This window comes from Hyperolius riggenbachi, chromosome 4 (genome assembly GCF_040937935.1).
Source record: "Hyperolius riggenbachi isolate aHypRig1 chromosome 4, aHypRig1.pri, whole genome shotgun sequence".
In the NCBI taxonomy this organism is placed as follows: domain Eukaryota; kingdom Metazoa; phylum Chordata; class Amphibia; order Anura; family Hyperoliidae; genus Hyperolius; species Hyperolius riggenbachi.
The window spans coordinates 191405955-191426964 of NC_090649.1; the positions used below are offsets into that span (position 1 = coordinate 191405955).

Genomic DNA, 21010 nt, shown 5'->3' on the forward strand with positions numbered 1-21010 from the left:
TATATTGATTGACACAGTGCACCACAACTCCTTTCTGTGAACATAGGCTTAATTAATGTCTGTAATAATATACTTCCTGGATGTTCCTTTTATTTTTTATTTTTTTTGTATACTTTGAATGCACTTTAGGATAGTTTGACAAAGTTGCTTTTGTTGTGGTAAGGGACACAGCCAACTAGGTTGTTTGGCGTTGCTTATACTGCAATTTCCCGGCTAGTGTTTGTTTTATCTAGTTAGAATCTTCACTCCAGGTGCAGGTGTGTTCCTTAATCTGTGTAGCCAACTCAGTGACATAGCTTGTTTAGCATGTGTATAAGCCCATTGATTTGCCAATGTCATATGACCTATAAAAATACTTGGCCTGGAGCCTAGGCACCGGCCACTTCATGCACAACAGGCTTCTAAGAGATTCAATGGGGCAGGTTAATTAAAGGAAACCTGTAATGAAGTTAGTTTACCTGGGGCTTTTACCGCCCCCCCCCCCCCCCCCCTGCAGACGCCCTGTGCCCGCGCCAGGACAAAACTATCCTTCAGTCCCCTGCTGTGCTTCACTTTCAGTTCCGCCGACTTACAAGTCAATGGCCACTGCACCTGCGCTGCTCTGACCACACGCATCCTCGTTTTTGCTCACGCTGCTGGGGAGCATCTTGAGCAGGCGAGTACGAGAAAACTTCATACTGCGCCTGCGCAGGACATTCCCAGCGATGGGAGCAAGGACACGCGCAGTGGCCTGCAGACTGCGAAACTGAAAGGGAGCAATGACTGGTGACCGGCGAGTTGTTTTATCCCGCCGCGGGTACAGGAGGTCTGCAGGTGGCCAGTAGAAGCACCTAGTGTTTTGGCTGTTTTTTATTTTTTTTTTACTTCATTACAGGTTTCTTTTAAAACCCATGTAAGGACAATTTAAGCAAAACTTGTGCAAGAGTGGAGTAGATGCTTAGAATAAGGTTATGCTGAACAGCTGCGTCACGTTTGCACCAGCCTTGCTCCACTTTTCCTTGGGCTTGCTCTGATGCCCCACCCACAACACGTGAAACACTCTCACTACTGCTGCTTCTGGTAATGTGGTCCAAGTTTCAAGACTTTTTCATCTTGTGAATTTTTACTTTAGTCACAAGGTAATATTTGTGCATTGCTAGTACCAAGCTATTAGATGGTATTTATCGATCCGCACCTGGAGATGGCTTTAAACAGTGCTTTGCAATATCTTTATTGCTTCTGACATATTGTTGAAAATATGACCCCTTTTAATTCTTTATATAATGATTTCAGGTTTCTTCTTCCTGAGGAGAAGGCTTGCAGTGACAGTCTGGTTAAGTCTCAGTTTGTTGCCTGTATGGCAACCTGCCATTCACTCACAAAGATCGATGGGAAGCTTTCAGGTGATCCTCTTGACTTGAAAATGTTTGAAGCCATAGGATGGGTGAGTTGTATCACATTTCTTTTCTTCAATTGCTTTAAACTGGGGCTCAGTCAGTACCAAAGTCAATTACAGCAGCCCAACATTTAACAGGGAGACTGTATTAATGATTGAAGTTCTAACTTTTAAAAGGACGATTTGAAGGGTATTGCCATTGAATTGTACAGTATATTCAGTTTAGTTACATATAGTTACTTGGGTTGAAAAAGACACGTCCATCGAGTTCAACCAGAAAACAAAGTACAACCTAAATTTATTTGAAAAAATGTTCTCGTGGTTTGGTACCAGGTTGACCATTATATCCCCCATGTGCTCTTTCCTGCTCTGTCACTATATTTTCCATTTTTGATTCTGTGGTATAGAGTAATATGTTTTATCATACAGTTGCTGATGTTATCTGTTGTGCTTAGATTCTGGAGGAGGCCACTGAAGAGGAGACTGCACTACATAACCAGATGATGCCAACAGTTGTTAAACCTCCAAAGCAACCCAGCACAGAGCACAAACCTGCAGACGGTGAGGAAATGGTATGTCTAAGGTTATATGCAATCCTCCATCTTTTTTTACTCTAGGCCTATTTGTAATGTTAGTAATAATACCATAATCTTTATAATCCCTTTTTTTACTGTATACATTTCTAATCTATGTAGAATAAACACTGCTGTAAATTACAAATACACAAAGACAAAAAGTACAAACCCAGTTAAAGACTTCCCTGTCCAATTGAGCTTATAGTCAAATGCAATTACCATACATCTCTGTTCATAAGCCCACTCGCTTTTGGCCTAAACAGTAGGCTAAAAGCTGCAACTCACAATTGGCATCCCCCCAATCTGGCACTCTAGCGCCCCCCCATGTTTACATATGGGCCCATGTCTACATGCGTGCCGGTGGAAGCAAAGCATGCATTGTTGTTTGCCGATATAAGCAGCTCTACCTCTCCTCGCTCCAGCTCTGGTCGCCATGTCTCCCCAGCAGCATTTGAACTGGCCACTAGAGCTCCGAACTAGCGGTCATGTGGACCAGGAGCTCTATTGACTAATTCAGAAGTTGCCAGATAGACGCATGGATGCAGGCTTTAGGAAGGACAGGTAGATATACATTCTGAAGCACACTCCAACGCCAGCTCTGCATAGGGGTGCATATCACCCATCGATAAGCACCTCCCACCAAATGCACATGCACACACTTTACACCCAAAACGTGGGTGTCAAAAAGTCTGCTTATCTGGGGGTTATACGACACCTGTGTAGTAGAAATTCAGAATGCATGCAAACCTGTTTATTTCATCAGAGAATATTCAGCTAACTCATAATTCTGACCTCTTTTGTGTTCCCTTTTTGTAAGCTGTAGCAGTATGAAAACTAAGATGCAAATAATAATTTCAAGCAAATTGAATTTAATTTGATTGCAGCTTTTAATTGGGCCGGTTATATTGGTCACAAAGGTAATTTTATTGATCCAATTTCAAACCTGCACACAGTTTGAACTAAATTTGCATAGAAGCTGGAGTTATTTGCATCTTACTGACGATCTCTCGTGCATTAGGGCTCAAACCCACTAGCAGCCTTTTCTAAGCACTAGTGATTTGAAAAAGCTCTAATGCAATTCTGTGGTGGATTTTTATAACATCACATCGCTCAACTGGGATCATACCCATAACATTACATTAGCAAGAGCTTTTCATATCACAAGCACTTCAGAATGGCTTAGTAACGTTCTGCTAGAAGAGGATTCCAGGCCTGACCCTGATTCTAATTTCCCCAGCAGGTTCTTTGAGCAGAGTCAGATTGATGCAGCTCTAGATTCGCCTCTGACTGTTCTCCTGTCTAAACTGCTCTTATACTTGTGTGTGTATATATATATATATATATATATATATATATATATATACACACACACACACATACACTCATATATACATATTATTCTTCCCTTTAACACAATACTTGTATAGGACAGTAGAATCAGCTACACTAAATACTGCAACAGATGCATTTAAAGGATACCAGAGCCGAAATGAATATGAGAAACGGGGAGCAGGCATGTATCATGAAAGCTCAACGCTCCTCCCATTCTGCCCCTGCGATCCTCCTAAATGACCTCCGGCAACCTCTTCCAGACGGCTGGGAATCGGTACGCCTGCGCTAGCCCGGCTGCACACGTTCTAAAGTACGCAACCACTGCTGGGAGCGATATGCGTCATCGTGAAGTCGTGCGCAGAGCGCTCCTCGAAGTAACTGTGTACTGTAGAACGTGTGCAGCAGGGCCAGCGCAGGCGTGCTGATGCCCGTCCGACTAGAAGACTGTGCCGCAGGGCAATTACAGGCAGCAGAGGGGGGCAGAATGGGGAGAGCGGTGAGCATCAGGACAGCTCACCATACATGTCTGCTCCCCCTGTTTCTCATTTTCATTTGGGGTCTGGAATCCTTTATGGTAACTGAAATGTAGTGATCAAACATAGCCCTTTTTAGATGGAGTTTTATGTTAATATTTGTAAAATGACCTAAGATTGTTTTATTTTTGCAGGAACTGCTTGAATTACAGGTACGTTAGCCTTCTTAATCAGTATTTACAGTTGCTATTTATAAAGTAAACATTAGTGTACATTTTAGCAGTGCTGTATTCCTATTACCTGTCTGCTGCATTTTTTATACTCCTATTGGATAGTATAGAACACATATATACAGTCAGTGTTTTGTGGATAGAGAAGTGATATGAGTAGTTGTATTGGCTGTTTGTCTCTTTCCTTACTGCATTCTGTGTCTGATCCAGCAGGTGGCAATCATTGCTTGTAATCTACAATAGAAAGCAAGAAAACGAGTTAGTAATTTTAGTTCCAGGCAGAATCCCTGTTCTCTGCAAACTTAAGTCAAGAAACTAAGGCAGGGAACACACTTGACTGTTTTCGTGCGCGTTTTCTGCACAGAAAGACTGAGAACTCATGTTAATCAATGGGCTAGTACATGTTGTTTGCGCGCAGAAAAAAAACTGACATTCTGCATCATGACTCTGCACATTTTGTCAGTTTTCTCTATCAACTACATCAGCTGCTGTGAAAAAACGCACGCGTTTTCCTGCATAGAAACACACTAAGGGCCCGTTCACACTGCACGCGTTTCCATATGCGTTTTGGAAACGTGTGCGGGGGGGCCGACACGCAGGACATCAGACATTGCATAGAGTGCAATGTCTGATGTTCACACAGCATGCGTTCCGGACCTGTGCGGTCCGGGAACGCATGCTGCACGCAGATTTTACAAAAACACGCGGCTGTCCCATTTACTTTTCAGTGATGGGATCAGCCACGCAACGCATACGAACGCGGATGGCGTGCGTTCGTACGCGTTGCGGTCCGCATGCGTTGCGGTCCGCACTTTGTCTGAACGGGCCCTAGGCTGTTGACCAAATATTCTATATAGATTTTAACAGACATTTAACTAACTTCTTTTTTTTTTTTTTTTTTTTTTTTTTTTACCTTCTGTAAAGGTGCTTAGAAAATGAATCATAGTTCAAACTGCGTATAGCCTCCCATTTTTGTGTGTGAAAGAATCATTCATAATGTAAAGGTGGCCTTTACTGCAGTAATTGGCAAAGCTGAAATTCCTTGGCCAGTGCTTTTTGTGGCAGCAGCAGGGAGCCTCCCACTCATCCTACTACCCTATACACAATAGAGTAGGCTGTTAAGCATATTTGACAACTGTTTTCCTAGCTGTATACGTAACTTTACCAGTACCTGCGTCACGTCCTAGTACTCTTCTCCTAACACCCCCCCAACCCCACACAGCTCACCATTAGTCTATTCCACACTGTGGTGTGAAGTACACCCACACACAAGTACACTGGTAGTCATGTGTTTTTATTTCTTGAATAGCACCACGGCTATAATACACAGCACTCGCATGTAAAAGTGCTCTCAAAAGGCACTGTCTGATCTGAAACCATTTTTTCTAAAAAATATAAAATAAAAATAAATTAATAGCGTTAACTGCCTGACCTCATGCGGAGGTAGAGTATCTCCATATGGCATCCTTTCTCAGTATAAGAAACATATTTATTCCTTTTTGGGGTATAGTGCTGATGATTTTATTTAGTCTCTGAGGCCTGATAAGCCTGATGTGTGACAAGCACCAGCTGCAGTGTCCACTGTTTTGCAGCTGCATCCTTTGTAGAGCAGACCGTTCTGCACTTATCACAAACGGCAGCTGCTCAGACCGCCCTCATTTTATGAACCTGTACTTTGTGCACCTCCTACACAATGCTGTATCTTTAGAACTATGAAGTCATTACCCATATTGTGATGGTCATTGTCCTGGTTAGACCAGTAACCTATTTCATGTGATTACCACATATGGTTCTCCTAAGCTTTTGTGCTGTAGTAAGCAATATTGTAAGAGCTAGAAGACAAACCACAGGCCTGCAGTAACTCTGGTGACCTCATGGTGAAAACATTTTTGGAAGAGAACATATCCAAGCATTAAGAGTCTTTCAGTAGTCACATAGTATTATACAACAACACGATTAACTGCTTATACAAGCTAATAAAGAGCTCTATTTTCGGATTCTTTGAACAATTTTGGGGGAACATTGCAAATGTTGCTAAGTAGTAAAGAGAATTATGGATATGATTAGATGACCATATTTTTACTGATGCCAAGAAAAGTGATGTCAAGTTTTCCTCTTGTAATTTTCTATCTGTTCTTCTGTAATAATTTATCAAGCCAGCATGTCACAACCTGAGCAATAGAAGATGAGCAGCTAATGAAAAACTCCAGACTTCAATACAGGCAGTCCTCAGTTAAATTTACAATCTGATTTATTTGGCTTTCGTTTACACCACACAGAGCTATCTGAAATTGCACTTTAAAAAAAACAAGGAACCGCTTCCCATATTGTTGTGAAGGGAACCTTAAAGAGACTCAGAGACGAATAAACATAATAGATTTATACATACCTGGGGCTTCCTCCAGCCCCATCCGCACGGATCACTCCCATGCTGCCATCCTCAGCCTTCTCTATCGCCGGTACTGGGTCTCGTAACTTCAGCCAGCCACGGCCAGTTTTACGCATGCGCAGTGACTCTCTCCGGCACCTGCTTTACGCATGCGCTTGCGCAGTACGGAGGGAGCGCACTGCTCTTGCGTTGACTGGCCGAAGTTACGGGACCTGGTACCAGCGATAGAGAAGGCTGAGGACAACGGCGTGGGAAGTGATCCATGCGGATGGGGCTGGAGGAAGCCCCAGGTATGTATAAAAGTTGTATTTTATTCATCTGAGTCTCTTGTGTATACACAGAGGCAAGCATACAAATAGCTAGGCAGTGTTCCTTTTTCTTAACATTTAGCTATTCAGCTGACAGTCGAACACAGTTGACTATAGTGTAACTCATTGTTAAGGAATTAAAGCCATAAAGGCACTTTCCTGAGTGATGATGGCTGCTGAGTGCAGGGGACAGAAAAAAAAGTCAACATTTTATATATTTTAGCTCTCTGAGATAAGGAAAGACTGTCATTGATCAGAGACAAGCCAATAATTTCATATTACTGCTTCTCAGCTGCCACTCTAAGGGCTGGTTCACACGGACACTTGGCGGCGTTGGGGCGGCCAGGAAGCCACGTCGACCTGTGACGTTTCGTTCGGGGGTGGCGGTACAGCGATCGTCGGCTTCCTGTTGCTATCGGCGTTTCTCGGGGGGGGGGGGGGGGGGGGACATATAGCTGCAGCGGCTAGCTGACCCTGGACGTCGCATGCGGCTTCTAGGGCCGGCTGAAACGTCGCGTTAAATCGGGATCGGAATGCTGCGTTTGCCCAATTGACGGTAACCGCGCCATACTAAACACTCCCATTCACTTGAATGGGAGCGTTTAGCCGATGAGTACCGAACGCTGGGCGGTAAATTCCGCCAAGCGTCCGTGTGAACCAGCCCTAACTGCTCAGATGTTTACAGAAAGCAGTTGATATGCATTTACAGGTAGTTTTCAAATGTCTTTTCAAGTATATTAACAGTCACAGTAGATCTAAATGCATTTGGGACACTGTAATTGCTATATGAAGACAAGACGCACAAAATTTATGTGGTGCTTTTCTCCTCACGAATAGTGTCAGAGCTGCAGCCACCAGGGCACGCTCAGTAGGCAGTATCAGTGTTAGTCTTTGCCCAAGGTGTACTTACTGATTAGGTGCTGGCTTACTGAATGAGGAGAAGACGAGATTCAAACCCTGGTGTCCTGTGTCAGAGGAAGAGCCCTTAACCAGTACACTACCCTACCTTAACCAGAGCCCTATCCAGCCACTACATATAAATATTGTGCTCATCCAGTGCCAAGAAAACCTAATGGGTGTTTTGCCAGCGTTTGGCATTGTTAGTGAGTAGCTAGCTTTACGTTCTTTATTTAATTTACAAGCTTTTTCCTGTGGCCATTAACATCTTGTGTTAATCTGATCATCTTTCTGGCTTTGGAGCGTTCGAGGTAAATAATAGTTACAAAGATCCTCTTTGGAGCACACCACCTAGGGCACTTGCTAGAAATTATAATAGGCTGAAGCCTTAAAGGGAATCTGAAGTGAAAATAAACTTATGAAATAATGCATTGTATGTGTAGTACAGCTTAAGTACAAGAAATAAAGCATTAGAAGCAAAGAAACGATTCTCATCGTTTCCAGTTTAAGAATAGTTAAAGTGGACCCAAATTAAAAATACAAGCTTTCAGAAATAAAATCTATTTTCTAAATTACAATAATAAACAGCTTTTTTTCAGCTGCATGATGACGAATATAAAATATTTTACATTTATTGGAGGAACCCCTCCCTTCCTTTAAAATTGCCGTGACAAAATCCGGAAAACTGGTGGAGTAGATGGTGTCTGGCAATGGAGGAATTGCTAATGGCTGCCCCCAGTATAACCCTAGTTATGAAAAGAGAAGGGTGAAAAGCATGCACTGAAATGGTCATAGGTTTGAAGGAGTGTTTATTTATCTTTGTATGTGTTAGAGTGGTGCAACTAAATATTTTTAATTAAAAAAAAAATGTTTGGTTTGGGTCCGCTTTAAGAAACTTCAGTTATCTATGCAAAAGAGCTTCTTCTCTGGCCCATCTTGGGTCGAAGACAGTCCTATTTTCTGAAGCACTTATGTATCAAAGAAACTGTGAAAGGCATCTTTAAAGTTTTACTGCAGGGAAGTTCAAAGAGTCATTAGCTTTGCTCTGTTTCATAATTTAAAATAGAGGGTGTGGTTTGTAATTGCAAATATAACAGAATGATGCAATGTTAAAAAAAAAAAAAAAAAAGCTGTACAGGTAGTCCCTGACTTACGAACGACCCGCTGATACGAACAGCATGGATTCTCTGTTTCCATGGGAACAAGTAAAAAAAAAAAGAAATTTCAAATTGAGCTTGTCGTTTCTGAGAAAATCGATTTTAAAATAAATCAGAGTAAGTGGTGCTTAAACTTGTATAAACGGGTACAGAGGGCAGAGGTGACACAGAGGGGGACACTGGAGGCACAGAGGAGGTACAGGGAACAGAGATGGCACAATGTTCCGACTTAAAGGAATACTATCAATGCCCAAGTGTTCTAAAATTACAATGTACAAATAATGTCTAAGGAGCTGTGTAAACATTTTCCTACTTTTCATGTTAAATATCAGAGGTGAAAGCTTTAATTTATTGAGAGTAGGATTTAGCTATATTGGGACAAATCAATTGCAGAAGGGGTGTCTGCTTCAATGCACAGCCAGTGTTGCATATCAGACTACAGAGTATTTTTCTCAGAAAGCAAAAACAGTATGAAAAGCTGTGACAAAAGCTGTGCGCTTTCTCTCTATCTCTCACACAGAGTTACACACAGGGTTAACTGAACAAGTGTGAGGGGAATTTCTCCTCTCCTCATGGCTCATTCTGCCGTCAGTTTTGGTGTCGGTAAAGTTTGAAAGTATTTTGATAACAGTAAACAAAGAAGTTGCCAGTGAAATGTATACACCAGTACTTAGTAGAACTTCCCAAACAATTCCTATCTCAATTGAAAAAAATATGTAGATCGATGGTGTTCCTTTAAGAACAGAGTCAGGTTAAAAACGAACCTACAGTCCCTATCTCGTTCGTTAACCGGGGACTACCTGTATACTGTAACTGAAAATACAAATGAGACCTCTTCCTTGCTACTAAGCTGCTAATATTCTATTAAGTATCCATACAATGCATTATATCATAAGGTGTTTTTGTTTTTGCTTCAGTGTCAAAAATTAATCTTGTGCTTTTGCGTGGTTGGGCATGTTCCAAGTGTCATGGCTCTGAGCTTTACTAGAAAAACAAGAGACAGTGCTGCAAGCCTGAAACCAAATGTTGTGCTACAACACTCTTGTTCATTGTTGTATAGTAAAATTTGTGTTAAGCCTCAACCACATTCCGTTTTCTTTGTAAGATGCAGGCTACATACGAGATTGGAATTGTACGGCAGTTTCCCTTCTCATCTGCTTTGCAGCGTATGGCTGTAGTTGCCAAAGTACTTGGAGAAAAACGAATGGCTGTGTATATGAAAGGAGCACCTGAAGTGATAGCCAGCCTTTGTAAGCCAGAGACAGGTGAGCTATGCTCTCATTCGATTCAAGATGTCTGCTTAAATTATTGTTGAAGGTATTGTGTGTGTGTGTGTGTGTATATATATATAATTTGTCTGCTTTTGCTTTTGCAGTTCCATCAGACTTTGCACTTGTCTTAGAGGACTACACAAGGCAGGGATACCGTGTCATTGCACTTGCGCACAGAAAGCTGGAGTCAAAAATTGCATGGCATAAAGTCCAAAACATTAGTAGGTAGGAAACGTTTTTGATTGCTTATTTTACGTAAGTGCACAATATAGACAAATAAGGGTCAGATCTCTAGTTACAGGTGGAGCTGATGTCCCTCAACACAGTCACTTGTGTTTGTGTATATTTCTCTAGTTGTCTTGCCTACATTGAAGGTGATGTTTCAGGTAATAATCTCACTGTATAGTAAAGTCAGGAACAGGCTGACAGCCCCATAACTTGCATCCGTAAGAAATCGGACTCAGCAATATCCACATTTTAAAGTATATGTGTGGCACATTCATTTTTTTTATTTTTTTTAAAGGACATTTGGTGCAGCCATCTTCCCCTTTTACCCTTCACTGACCCTGCAGTGGCCGCATTACATAGGTTCAACCCGTACACATTTTAGTCTATATGGCCAATAATTCAGATGGAGATGAGGAAATTCTCCTCAGAGGAACTTTAACCAAGGATTGGATATTAGAAATCTCTACCATTTCTCGAATAGATCATTGTGGGGATTGTGTGACTGATATTGCGGTGTAACCCCTTCCACAGTGTGATATCATGACCGTTTACTTTCTGTGAACCTTGTTACATTATGAGAACCAACACCTGTTTCTAACTGCCAAACAAGCAGTATCTCCCTCTGTGCATTGTTAGTGGGTGTAGTTATAGTGAATGGCAGTTGGTGCTGTCTAGTTTTTTTCTCTTGTCCTCCTGTGGTAAAGATGATGACATGCAGGCCCATTGTAGATCAAACATGAACAAATTACACAGCGAATATCAATCATTTCTTGATCTATCTGCTATTTTTCTACTTCCCACTTTGCAATGTTTTTATTTTTCCCCCTACTACTATTTTTTAGTAAAAAAAAAAAAAAGTTCCTCTAGTATGGTCCACACAAAAAGACTGGCACCGCTGTCTGTGAATTATTGCTCTTTTATTCCATAAGAAGGCAGCATATATCTTTTTAAGTATGTACAGGTATATCAAATACAAAGTAGCATTAGACTGTGTAAATGTATGTGTAATTCATTGGAGAACTACAGATATCACGCATGGATGTCACCTTGAGGTATAATAGACTCTTCCCGTGAGAACTTACTTATCTATAAGAACTTTGCTAACACAGATTTTACCACACAACTTTTACAGGTTCATTAATTGGGGGCAAAAAAATCAATGTGATATGAATTGCTTCAACTAGTCATGTATTGGCAAGCACATTTGTTCTGTTATTAGTCGGCAACATGGCTGTCTGAGAGGGTGGGAAAATCCCTACTCTTTCCTTAAATAACTGCAGTTGTTTTATTGGTGCTTGACTGGTTAAAATCCACTTGGGTGAGGGGGGATTGCACTAGGGATGTGAACAGGTAATCTATAGAATGAAGCAGTTATGCACAGGACCAGTCGTAATGCTACAATAACTGTATTATCCTCACCCCCATACAAAACTGTTTTAGCATTTTCCACCTTTTCATAGTATTGGCCACATCACAGTGCAAATCTTTTGGTTTTCTTCTATAAAGTTGAGACTTTGACAATTCAACTGGCAGTGTTGGAGCAAGCTATAGACCAATTTTGAATGCCCGCTCTATATCAAAAACTTGGTATTTGTCATTGATGCCCAAAGTCTTTTATAATTTAAAATAACTGAAAATCCACTTGCCATTTTGGTGTAAAGAGAAATGTCTACCCACATAAGTGCTGAGGGCTTTCCTCAAGGATGACAATATGTGTCATAGTAAACTAGTTAATTCACACAATAGCATTAGACAATGGCGACACGTTTTGTGAGATACAATCCACTTCCTCGGGCCAAAAATCCTGCCAAAGGCAATAAAGACTTGCACTCTGAGTGACTGTGCCACAAACCCATGCTAATCCTGTGCAGACACTCTGATACTAGTGTCTCTCCCTAGCTGACTGTAATCATCTGTCTTACTAGATTAGCAACAAGTAGAAATCCTGTAATGTAGTCTGTGGAAGCCCTTTCATTTTATTTTGTTCTGGAGAGAGTACATGTAATCCCCAGTAAACAAACAAGATGGGGATCGTAGGTTCGCTATTAACCTGAATCTTTTTGTAAGTTTGAACACTGTGCCTAAAGTATCCCCCTCTGTCCCACTGTGCTCCCCTCTGTGCTGCCAGTATCTCTACCACACCCCTCTGTGCATTCTCCTGTCTTTATTTGCATCCTAATGTCCTTCTCTACTTTCACTGCTCTGTTTGTCCCTCCTGTGCCCATAATGTTTGCTCCAAACTCACCGCGGTCTTGGCCTAATCGGTGCCAGCTCGTAGTAATGACTATCATCACTACAGGGTGCCGGGTTTGTAACAGCAGTTCGTTTGTAAACTGGGGACTACCTGTAGGGCTTTCCTAGTAAAATGGAATTAGTGTTGTCTAGTACATAATTTTGTTTATTGTTGCAGAGATGCCATTGAAAACAACATGACTTTCCTTGGCTTGATTATTATGCAAAATAAGCTGAAACCAGATACTCCATCTGCGCTTGAAATCCTTCGCAAAGCCAATATCCGCATTGTCATGGTCACAGGTGAGACCTAGTAAGAGAGAACTGCATGTATTTGTGTGTCTAATTACTGGGTTTTACATACTAATTGGTGGGGGTTTCATACTATTGAACCTATACTACTGAAACAAATTAAACTTAAAGTATAACTAGGCAAGATGTTTAGCGCTGGATGTGCAGGTAAGCCCTGGAACCAATGCACAAATTGAATGCAGGGATGTATACTGCAGTTTAAAACTACACATTTTTATTGTGGTCCTGTAGTGAAATATGGAGGTTGCTTTTTCTTCTAAACTATGTCTGTTACCTGGCAGACCTGCAGATCCTTTGCCTCCAATAAAGTATCCCTGAACCTAAAGGCTTTTCCCTCCTTCTTTTAATAAGTTTATCTGTGGTGCTGTTGTGGTGCTGTGACATATGTCACAACACGATCCTCACTGTGTAGAGAGGCACAGTGTATCCCATTCCTAAGGACAGGCTGAATGGAGGGGAACTGCCGCTTCCTCCCAGCCCATAATCTATGTTCTGCTCAGTCGAAAATAAAGGCTGAGCAGAGTAGGGGGCACTGGAGAGTGAGGCTGGAGCTGTGACATATGTCACAGCACCGCAGAGAAAAGTATGACCACAGAGGCTTCATGCATAAGTGTGACACAACTACACAACTAAAGTAAAAAATATCAGCCGAACCACCAAGCCACCTGGCATTGTTTAAAGGGAAGGTGCGATGTGTGTGTGTGTGTGTGTGTGTGTGTGTGTGTGTGTGTGTGTGTGTGTATATATATATATATATATATATATATCTATCTATCTATCTACTTACCTGGGTCTTCCTCCAGCCCCTGCCAGTTTATGTGTCCCTCGCTGCAGCTCCGCTCCCAGCCGGTGGCCTGGGGTCCTCACTGTTGCAGATGCCTCGCCAAGTCAGGATCTCCTGCGCGAGCGTGTGGACAAGCTGCTTGTGATCATGTGGTCTTAAGTGTTCTGAAGACTCCAATCCACGTGGGCGCGAGCGGGGTGGCCTTGCGCAGACGCAGAAGATGCTGACCTGGTGAGGTCGGCATCTGCAACGGAGGGGCCTCCAGCTGGGAGTGGAGCTGCGGCAAGGGACACATGCTGCAAGGAACTGGAGGAAGCCGCAGGTAAGTAGTTACTATAAAAACAGTGTAATTTTGCTGCCAGCGATAGACACGACAACCTGTAGGTGGAATAGTAATAAATGCCTCCGGGCCTCTTAGAGGAGCAGGGTAAGACTTTTTTGGCTTTGCCCTGCGCCTTAATCTACCTGGCGTTCAATTTCCCCAGGATTTCTGTGCAAAAAGTGATCCAATTAATTTTCATAACCTTTTTTTTTTTCCTGTAACTTGCCAAAATGTGTCAAGCAAGGGTCTAGTATACAGTGCAGGAGAATATTAACGTCTATGCACGTCAATACCGTTCGCAGTAAGCACATCAATATCTTCAGGGATGTTCATTACATGAATGCCCCAGGAAGAGGGAGCTTTACATCTGAAACCATAGTTTCATTCTTAAAGGGGCTTGCCTATACCTCAAAAGACCTTTTGCATATTACCTTATGTCTCATTAGTCTACAACTTTCAGATTTTTGTATGCAAATCTATGCAGCTTGAACATAAACCAATCAAATCCTACTGCGGTAAAATTCGATTGGTCCATTTTCAAGCTGCATACATTTGCATAGAAAATTTGCATATTCCTGAATCCACTCGAAATTATTTGCATCTCCATGACCATCCCTAATCCTGATGTTCTGAAAAGTAAATCTAAAGCATCCTATCTGGCTGAGGAATCTGAACTTTCCAGCCCTAAAACTTAAAAAGCATATAGACTCATTACTTCTGTTTGTTTTGCTGCAGAAAGAAGCTGATTTTATACCACTGTGATGGCTGCTGTCTAGAATTCTTAAAAATTCTGATTCTAAACTGAAAATAAAAATGACTTCTCTGTGTTACCAGTGTTCCATTTACCATTAGTACCATACATAAATTGTCTCATGTTTATTTCGGTATAGGTTTACTTTAAAAGCATATACAGTAGAACTGCAGATGTAGTTATGCAAACTCTCTGAGAAATTGCTAGATGCCGGATAAATATAGTTTCTGGTTGCTTGATAGTTGGTGACAGTTGTAATTTAAAACAGTCCAAACTAATGCTATTCTATACACCTCAATATACCCGTATACCATAAACTCTGTTAAAATACAGTAATTTGTATTTTTTCAGAATACAGTAATTTGCGGTTTTGGAGAACATATTTTACAGTACAGTGCAGAGTGACTCTGGAAGCTGAGCATCACTGATAAATGCTTCACTAGAAGTTGAAATTTCTGTTGAATGGTGACACTTGTTGTTTGATGGCTGGGCATGATTTCTTTAACAGGGGACAACATGTTAACTGCAATTTCTGTTGCCCGAGACTGTGGAATGATCCTACCTCATGATAAGGTTATAGTAGCTGAAGCACTACCTCCTAAAGATGGCCAGGCTGCCAAGATCAACTGGCACTACGCAGATACCGTGCCAAGGAGCAGTTTGAATGCCATAAACTCAGAGGTAAGGTGCATTTCTTTAACAGAGCAGCTGTGTCTTACACAGTTTAAAGCTAAATGCAGTCAAATTCTCCTCTGTTTCAATAGATGATGATTATTATTATTATTGATTTATAAAGCGCCAACATATATTCCATGGCGCTGTACAAAGAAACAAACAAACATGGGGTACAAAAGAATACAGACAGTGGTATACATAATAATAATAATTCCTTATTTGTATAGCGCTTTTCTCCTGTCGGACTCAAAGCGCTTGCGAGGCAGCCACTAGAGCACACTCCACTGCAGTAGCAGTGTTAGGGAGTCTCGCCCAAAGAACTCCTTACTGAATAGGTGCTGGCTTACTGAACAGGCAGAGCCAAAATTCAAACCCAGGTCTCCTATGTCAGAGGCAGAGCCCTTAACCATTACACTATCCAGCCACTACATCAGTGTACAAAATACAGAGTTGATACAAAATACAGAATTGGCAAATAAAGTGACAGAATTAATATGCATAAATGTGTAACAAAATCCAAAACACAAAAGGGTGAGAGAGCCTTGCCCTTGCAAGCTTGCAATCTAAAGGAATTAGGGGGTAAACAAGAGGTGGGGTAATATATAATCTACCTAGAGGCAGTGTGCTTTAGGTTATATGGTAGGAGGTACAACTTGGCCAGAGGTCAACAGGTGAGCTAGCCCAGGCCCAAGGTAGAGCATATGTTTGATGGAAAACGTGAGTTTTGAGGGCACGTTTAAAGATCTCAAAGGTTGGGGATTGACTGATGTGTTGTGGCAGAGGATTCCAGAGGAGGGGTGAAGCACGTGTGAAATCTTGTATGCAATTGTATATACAGTGGGAACAATAGATTGTTCACATTGTTATTTTAACCATGTTGTGCACTTTGTAAAAACCTTTTTTTGTTTTTTGTTTTATTGTTAATAGTTGTAATACTTTAATGTTCACCACGAACCTTATAACCCTAAAAATGTTCGAAACCTTCACTCCCAAAACATGTAAATAAAGCAAAAATGAAACTGGCAATAAGTGCAAGATAATAGTCATGTAAATTTAATACCAGATAATCTTCAATTTCCTTAAAGGACCTCTTTCACGAAAATCTTAAAACTTAAAATATATGTAAACATATACCAATAAGTACATTTCTTCCGGAGTAAAATGAGCCATAAATTACTTTTCTCCCATGTTGCTGTCACTTTCAGTAAGTAGTAGAAATCTGACATTACCGACAGATTTTGGACTAGCCCATATTCTCATGGGGGTTCTCAGGGTTTTCTTTATAAGCACTTAGTGAATGGCAGTTGCTCCGTCCGTCCAACTGCCAAAGAAGTGTACAGTGAGCAGGGAGGCTGCCCAGCAACTTTGTATAAATCATTTTCAGGGAGTGTCGTTATAAAGAATAAAGGCCATGCTGAGATTCCCCCATGAAGAGATGGACTTACCCAAAACCTGTCGGTTCTGTCAGATTTCTACTACCTACTTGTAAGTGATAGCAACATCGGAGAAAAGTAATTTATGGCACATTTTACTCTGGGAGAAACGTACTTCTTATTTGTATTTGTTTTACATTTTAAGATTTTCGCCCGACAATTCCTCTTTAAAGAGGAACTGTCGCGAAAATCTTAAAATTTAAAACATATACAAATAAGTATATTTCTTCCAGAGTAAAATGAGCCATACACCTTTTCTCCTATGTTGCTGTTACTTACAGTAGGTAGTAGAAACCTGACATTACCGACAGGTTTTGGGTTACACCATCTCTTCATGGGGGATTCTCAGCATGGCCTTTATTCTTTATAAAGACATTCCCTGAAAAAGATTTATACAATGTAGTGGCCAGCCTCCCTGCTTACCATACTGTACACTTCTTTGGCATTTGGACAGAGCAAAAAAAAAAGAAAACCCTGAGACCCCCCCCCCCCCCTTTTCAGATGAGAAGATAGGCTAGGCCAAAATCTGTCTTTAAAGGGGAACTGAAGAGAGAGGTATATGGAGGCTGCCATGTTTATTTCCTTTTAAGCAATACCAGTTGCCTGGCAGCCCTGCTGATCCTCTGCCTCTAATACTATTAGCCATAGCCCCTGAACAAGCATGCAGCAGATCAGGTGTTTCAGACTTTAAAGTCAGATATGACAAGACTAGCTGCATGCTTGTTTCTGGTGTTATTCAGATAGTACTGCAGAGAAATAGAGCAGCAGGGCTGCCAGGCAACTGGTATTGATTAAAAGGAAATAAATATGGCAGCCTCCTCTATACCTCTTACTTCAGTTCCCCTTTAATGTCAGATTTCTACTACAGTACTTACTGTAAGTGACAGCAACATAGGAGAAAAGTAATGTATAGCTCATTTTACTCTGCAAGAAATGTACTTCTCATTTGTACATGTTTACATGTATCTTAAATTTTAAGATTTTTGCGACAGAGGTCCTTTAACCACTTAAGGACCACAGTCTTTTCGCCCCTTAAGGACCAGAGCCTTTTTCTCCATTCAGACCACTGCAGCTTTCACGGTTTATTGCTCGGTCATACAACCTACCACCTAAAGGAATTTTACCTCCTTTTCTTGTCACTAATACAGCTTTCTTTTGCTGCTATTTGATTGCTGCTGCGAGTTTTAGTTTTTATTATATTCATCAAAAAAGACATGAATTTTGGCAAAAAAATGACTTTTTTAACTTGCTGTGCTGACATTTTTCAAATAAAGTAAAATTTCCTATACATTTGAGCGCGAAAGTTATTCTGCTACATGTCTTTGATAAAAAAAAAAAAAAAATTCAGTGTATATTTATTGGATTGGGTAAAAGTTATAGCGTTTACAAACTATGGTGCCAAAAGTGAATTTTCCCATTTTCAAGCATCTCTGACTTTTCTGCGCACCTGTCAGGTTTCATGAGGGGCTAAAATTCCAGGATAGTACAAATACCCCCCAAATGACCCCATTTTGGAAAGAAGACATCCCAAAGTATTCAGTGAGAGGCATGGTGAGTTCATAGAAGATTTTATTTTTTGTCACAAGTTAGCGGAAAATGACACTTTCTGACAAAAAAAAAAGAAAAAAAAAAGTTTCCATTTCTTCTAACTTGCGACAAAAAGAAAAAAATAAAATCTGCCACGGACTCACTATGCTCCTCTCTGAATACCTTGAAGTGTCTACTTTCCAAAATGGGGTCATTTGTGGGGTGTGTTCACTGTCCTGGCATTTTGGGGGGTGCCTAATTGTAAGCACCCCTGTAAAGCCTAAAGATGCTCATTGGACTTTTGGCCCCTTAGCGCAGTTAGGCTGCAAAAAAGTGCCACACATGTGGTATTGCCGTACTCAGGAGAAGTAGTATAATGTGTTTTGGGGTGTATTTTTACACATACCCATGCTGGGTGGGAGACATATCTCCGTAAATGACAATTGTTTTATTTTTTTTTACACACAATTGTCTATTTATAGAGATATTTCTCCCACTCAGCATGGGTATGTGGAAAAATACACCCCAAAACACATTATACTACTTCTCCTGAGTACGGCGATACCACATGTGTGGCACTTTTTTGCACCCTAACTGCGCTAAGGGGCCCAAAGTTCAATGAGTACCTTTAGGATTTCACAGGTCATTTTGAGAAATTTCGTTTCAAGACTACTCCTCACGGTTTAGGGCCCCTAAAATGCCAGGACAGTATAGGAACCCCACAAATTACCCCATTTTAGAAAGAAGACACCCCAAGGTATTCCGTTAGGAGGATGGTGAGTTCATAGATTTATTTTTTTTTGTCACAAGTTAGCGGAAATTGATTTTAATTGTTTTTTTTCACAAAGTGTCATTTTCCACTAACTTGTGACAAAAAATAAAATCTTCTATGAACTCACCATACTCCTAACGGAATACCTTGGGGTGTCTTCTTTCTAAAATAGGGTCATTTGTGGGGTTCCTATACTGCCCTGGCATTTTAGGGGCCCTAAACCGTGAGGAGTAGTCTTGAAACCAAATGTCGCAAAATGACCTGTGAAATCCTAAAGGTACTCATTGGACTTTGGGCCTCTTAGCGCACTTAGGGTGCAAAAAAGTGCCACACATGTGGTACCGCCGTACTCAGGAGAAGTAGTGTAATGTGTTTTGGGGTGTATTTTTACACATACCCATGCTGGGTGGGAGAAATATCTCTGTAAATGACAATTGTTTGATTTTTTTTTACACACAATTGTCCATTTACAGAGAGATTTCTCCCACCCAGCATGGGTATGTGTAAAAATACACCCCAAAACACAATATACTACTTCTTCTGAGTACGGCGATACCACATGTGTGACACTTTTTTGCAACCTAGGTGCGCTAAGGGGCCTAACGTCCTATTCACAGGTCATTTTGAGGCATTTGGATTCTAGACTACTGCTCACGGTTTAGGGCCCCTAAAATGCCAGGGCAGTATAGGAACCCCACAAGTGACCCCATTTTAGAAAGAAGACACCCCAAGGTATTCTGTTAGTATGGTGAGTTCATAGAAGATTTTTTTTTTGTCACAAGTTAGCGGAAAATGACACTTTGTGAAAAAAAAAAAACAATACATATCAATTTCCGCTAACTTGTGACAAAAAATAAAATCTTCTATGAACACATCATACACCTAACAGAATACCTTGGGGTGTCTTCTTTCTAAAATGGGGTCACTTGTGGGGTTCCTATACTGCCCTGGCATTTTAGGGGCCCTAAACCGTGAGGAGTAGTCTTGAACCCAAATGTCTCAAAATGACCTGTGAAATCCTAAAGGTACTCATTGGACTTTGGGCCCCTTAGCACAGTTAGGCTGCAAAAAAGTGTCACACATGTGGTATCGCCGTACTCAGAAGAAGTAGTATAATGTGTTTTGTGGTGTATTTTTACATATAACCATGCTGGGTGGGAGAAATATCTCTGTAAATGACACATTTTTGATTTTTTTTTTACACACAATTGTCCATTTACAGAGAGATTTCTCCCACCCAGCATGGGTATGTGTAAAAATACACCACAAAACACATTATACTACTTCTCCTGAGTATGGCGATACCACATGTGTGACACTTTTTTGCAGCCTAGGTGCGCTAAGGGGCCCAACGTCCTATTTACAGGTCATTTTGAGGCATTTGTTTTCTAGACTACTCCTCACGGTTTAGGGCCCCTAAAATGCCAGGGCAGTATAGGAACCCCACAAGTGACCCCATTTTAGAAAGAAGACACCCAAGGTATTCCGTTAGGGGTATGGTGAGTTCATAGAAGATTTTATTTTTTGTCACGAGTTAGTGAAAAATGACATTTTGTGAAAAAAAACAATAAAAATCCAATTTCCGCTAACTTTTGACAAAAAATAAAATCTTCTATGAACTCATCATACACCTAACAGAATACCTTGGGGTGTCTTCTTTCTAAAATGGGGTCACTTGTGGGGTTCCTATACTGCCCTGGCATTTTACGGGCCCAAAACTGTGAGTAGTCTGGAAACCAAATTTCTCAAAATGACTGTTCAGGGGTATAAGCATCTGCAAATTTTGATGACAGGTGGTCTATGAGGGTGCAAATTTTGTGGAACCGGTCATAAGCAGGGTGGCCTCTTAGATGACAGGATGTTTTGGGCCTGATCTGATGGATAGGAGTGCTAGGGGGGTGACAGGAGGTGATTGATGGGTGTCTCAGGGGGGCGGTTAGAGGGGGAAATAGATGCAATCAATGCAC

The 21010-nt window shown here is 41.1% G+C and overlaps 1 protein-coding gene across 3 annotated transcripts in view; it reads left to right on the top strand.

The window, feature by feature from the left end:
* ATP13A3 (ATPase 13A3) overlaps positions 1 to 21010 on the top strand; it is a 176932-nt gene that overhangs the window by 123014 nt on the left and 32908 nt on the right. For 2 of the 3 annotated variants that reach the window (XM_068281156.1, XM_068281157.1), the window contains exons 15-21: positions 1273 to 1423; positions 1831 to 1947; positions 3950 to 3967; positions 9842 to 10001; positions 10112 to 10232; positions 12646 to 12770; positions 15145 to 15317. In XM_068281156.1, coding sequence (XP_068137257.1) covers positions 1273 to 1423; positions 1831 to 1947; positions 3950 to 3967; positions 9842 to 10001; positions 10112 to 10232; positions 12646 to 12770; positions 15145 to 15317 — 865 coding nt within the window. The remainder of the gene's footprint in view (positions 1 to 1272; positions 1424 to 1830; positions 1948 to 3949; positions 3968 to 9841; positions 10002 to 10111; positions 10233 to 12645; positions 12771 to 15144; positions 15318 to 21010) is intronic. The other variant, XM_068281159.1, reaches the window with a different exon arrangement.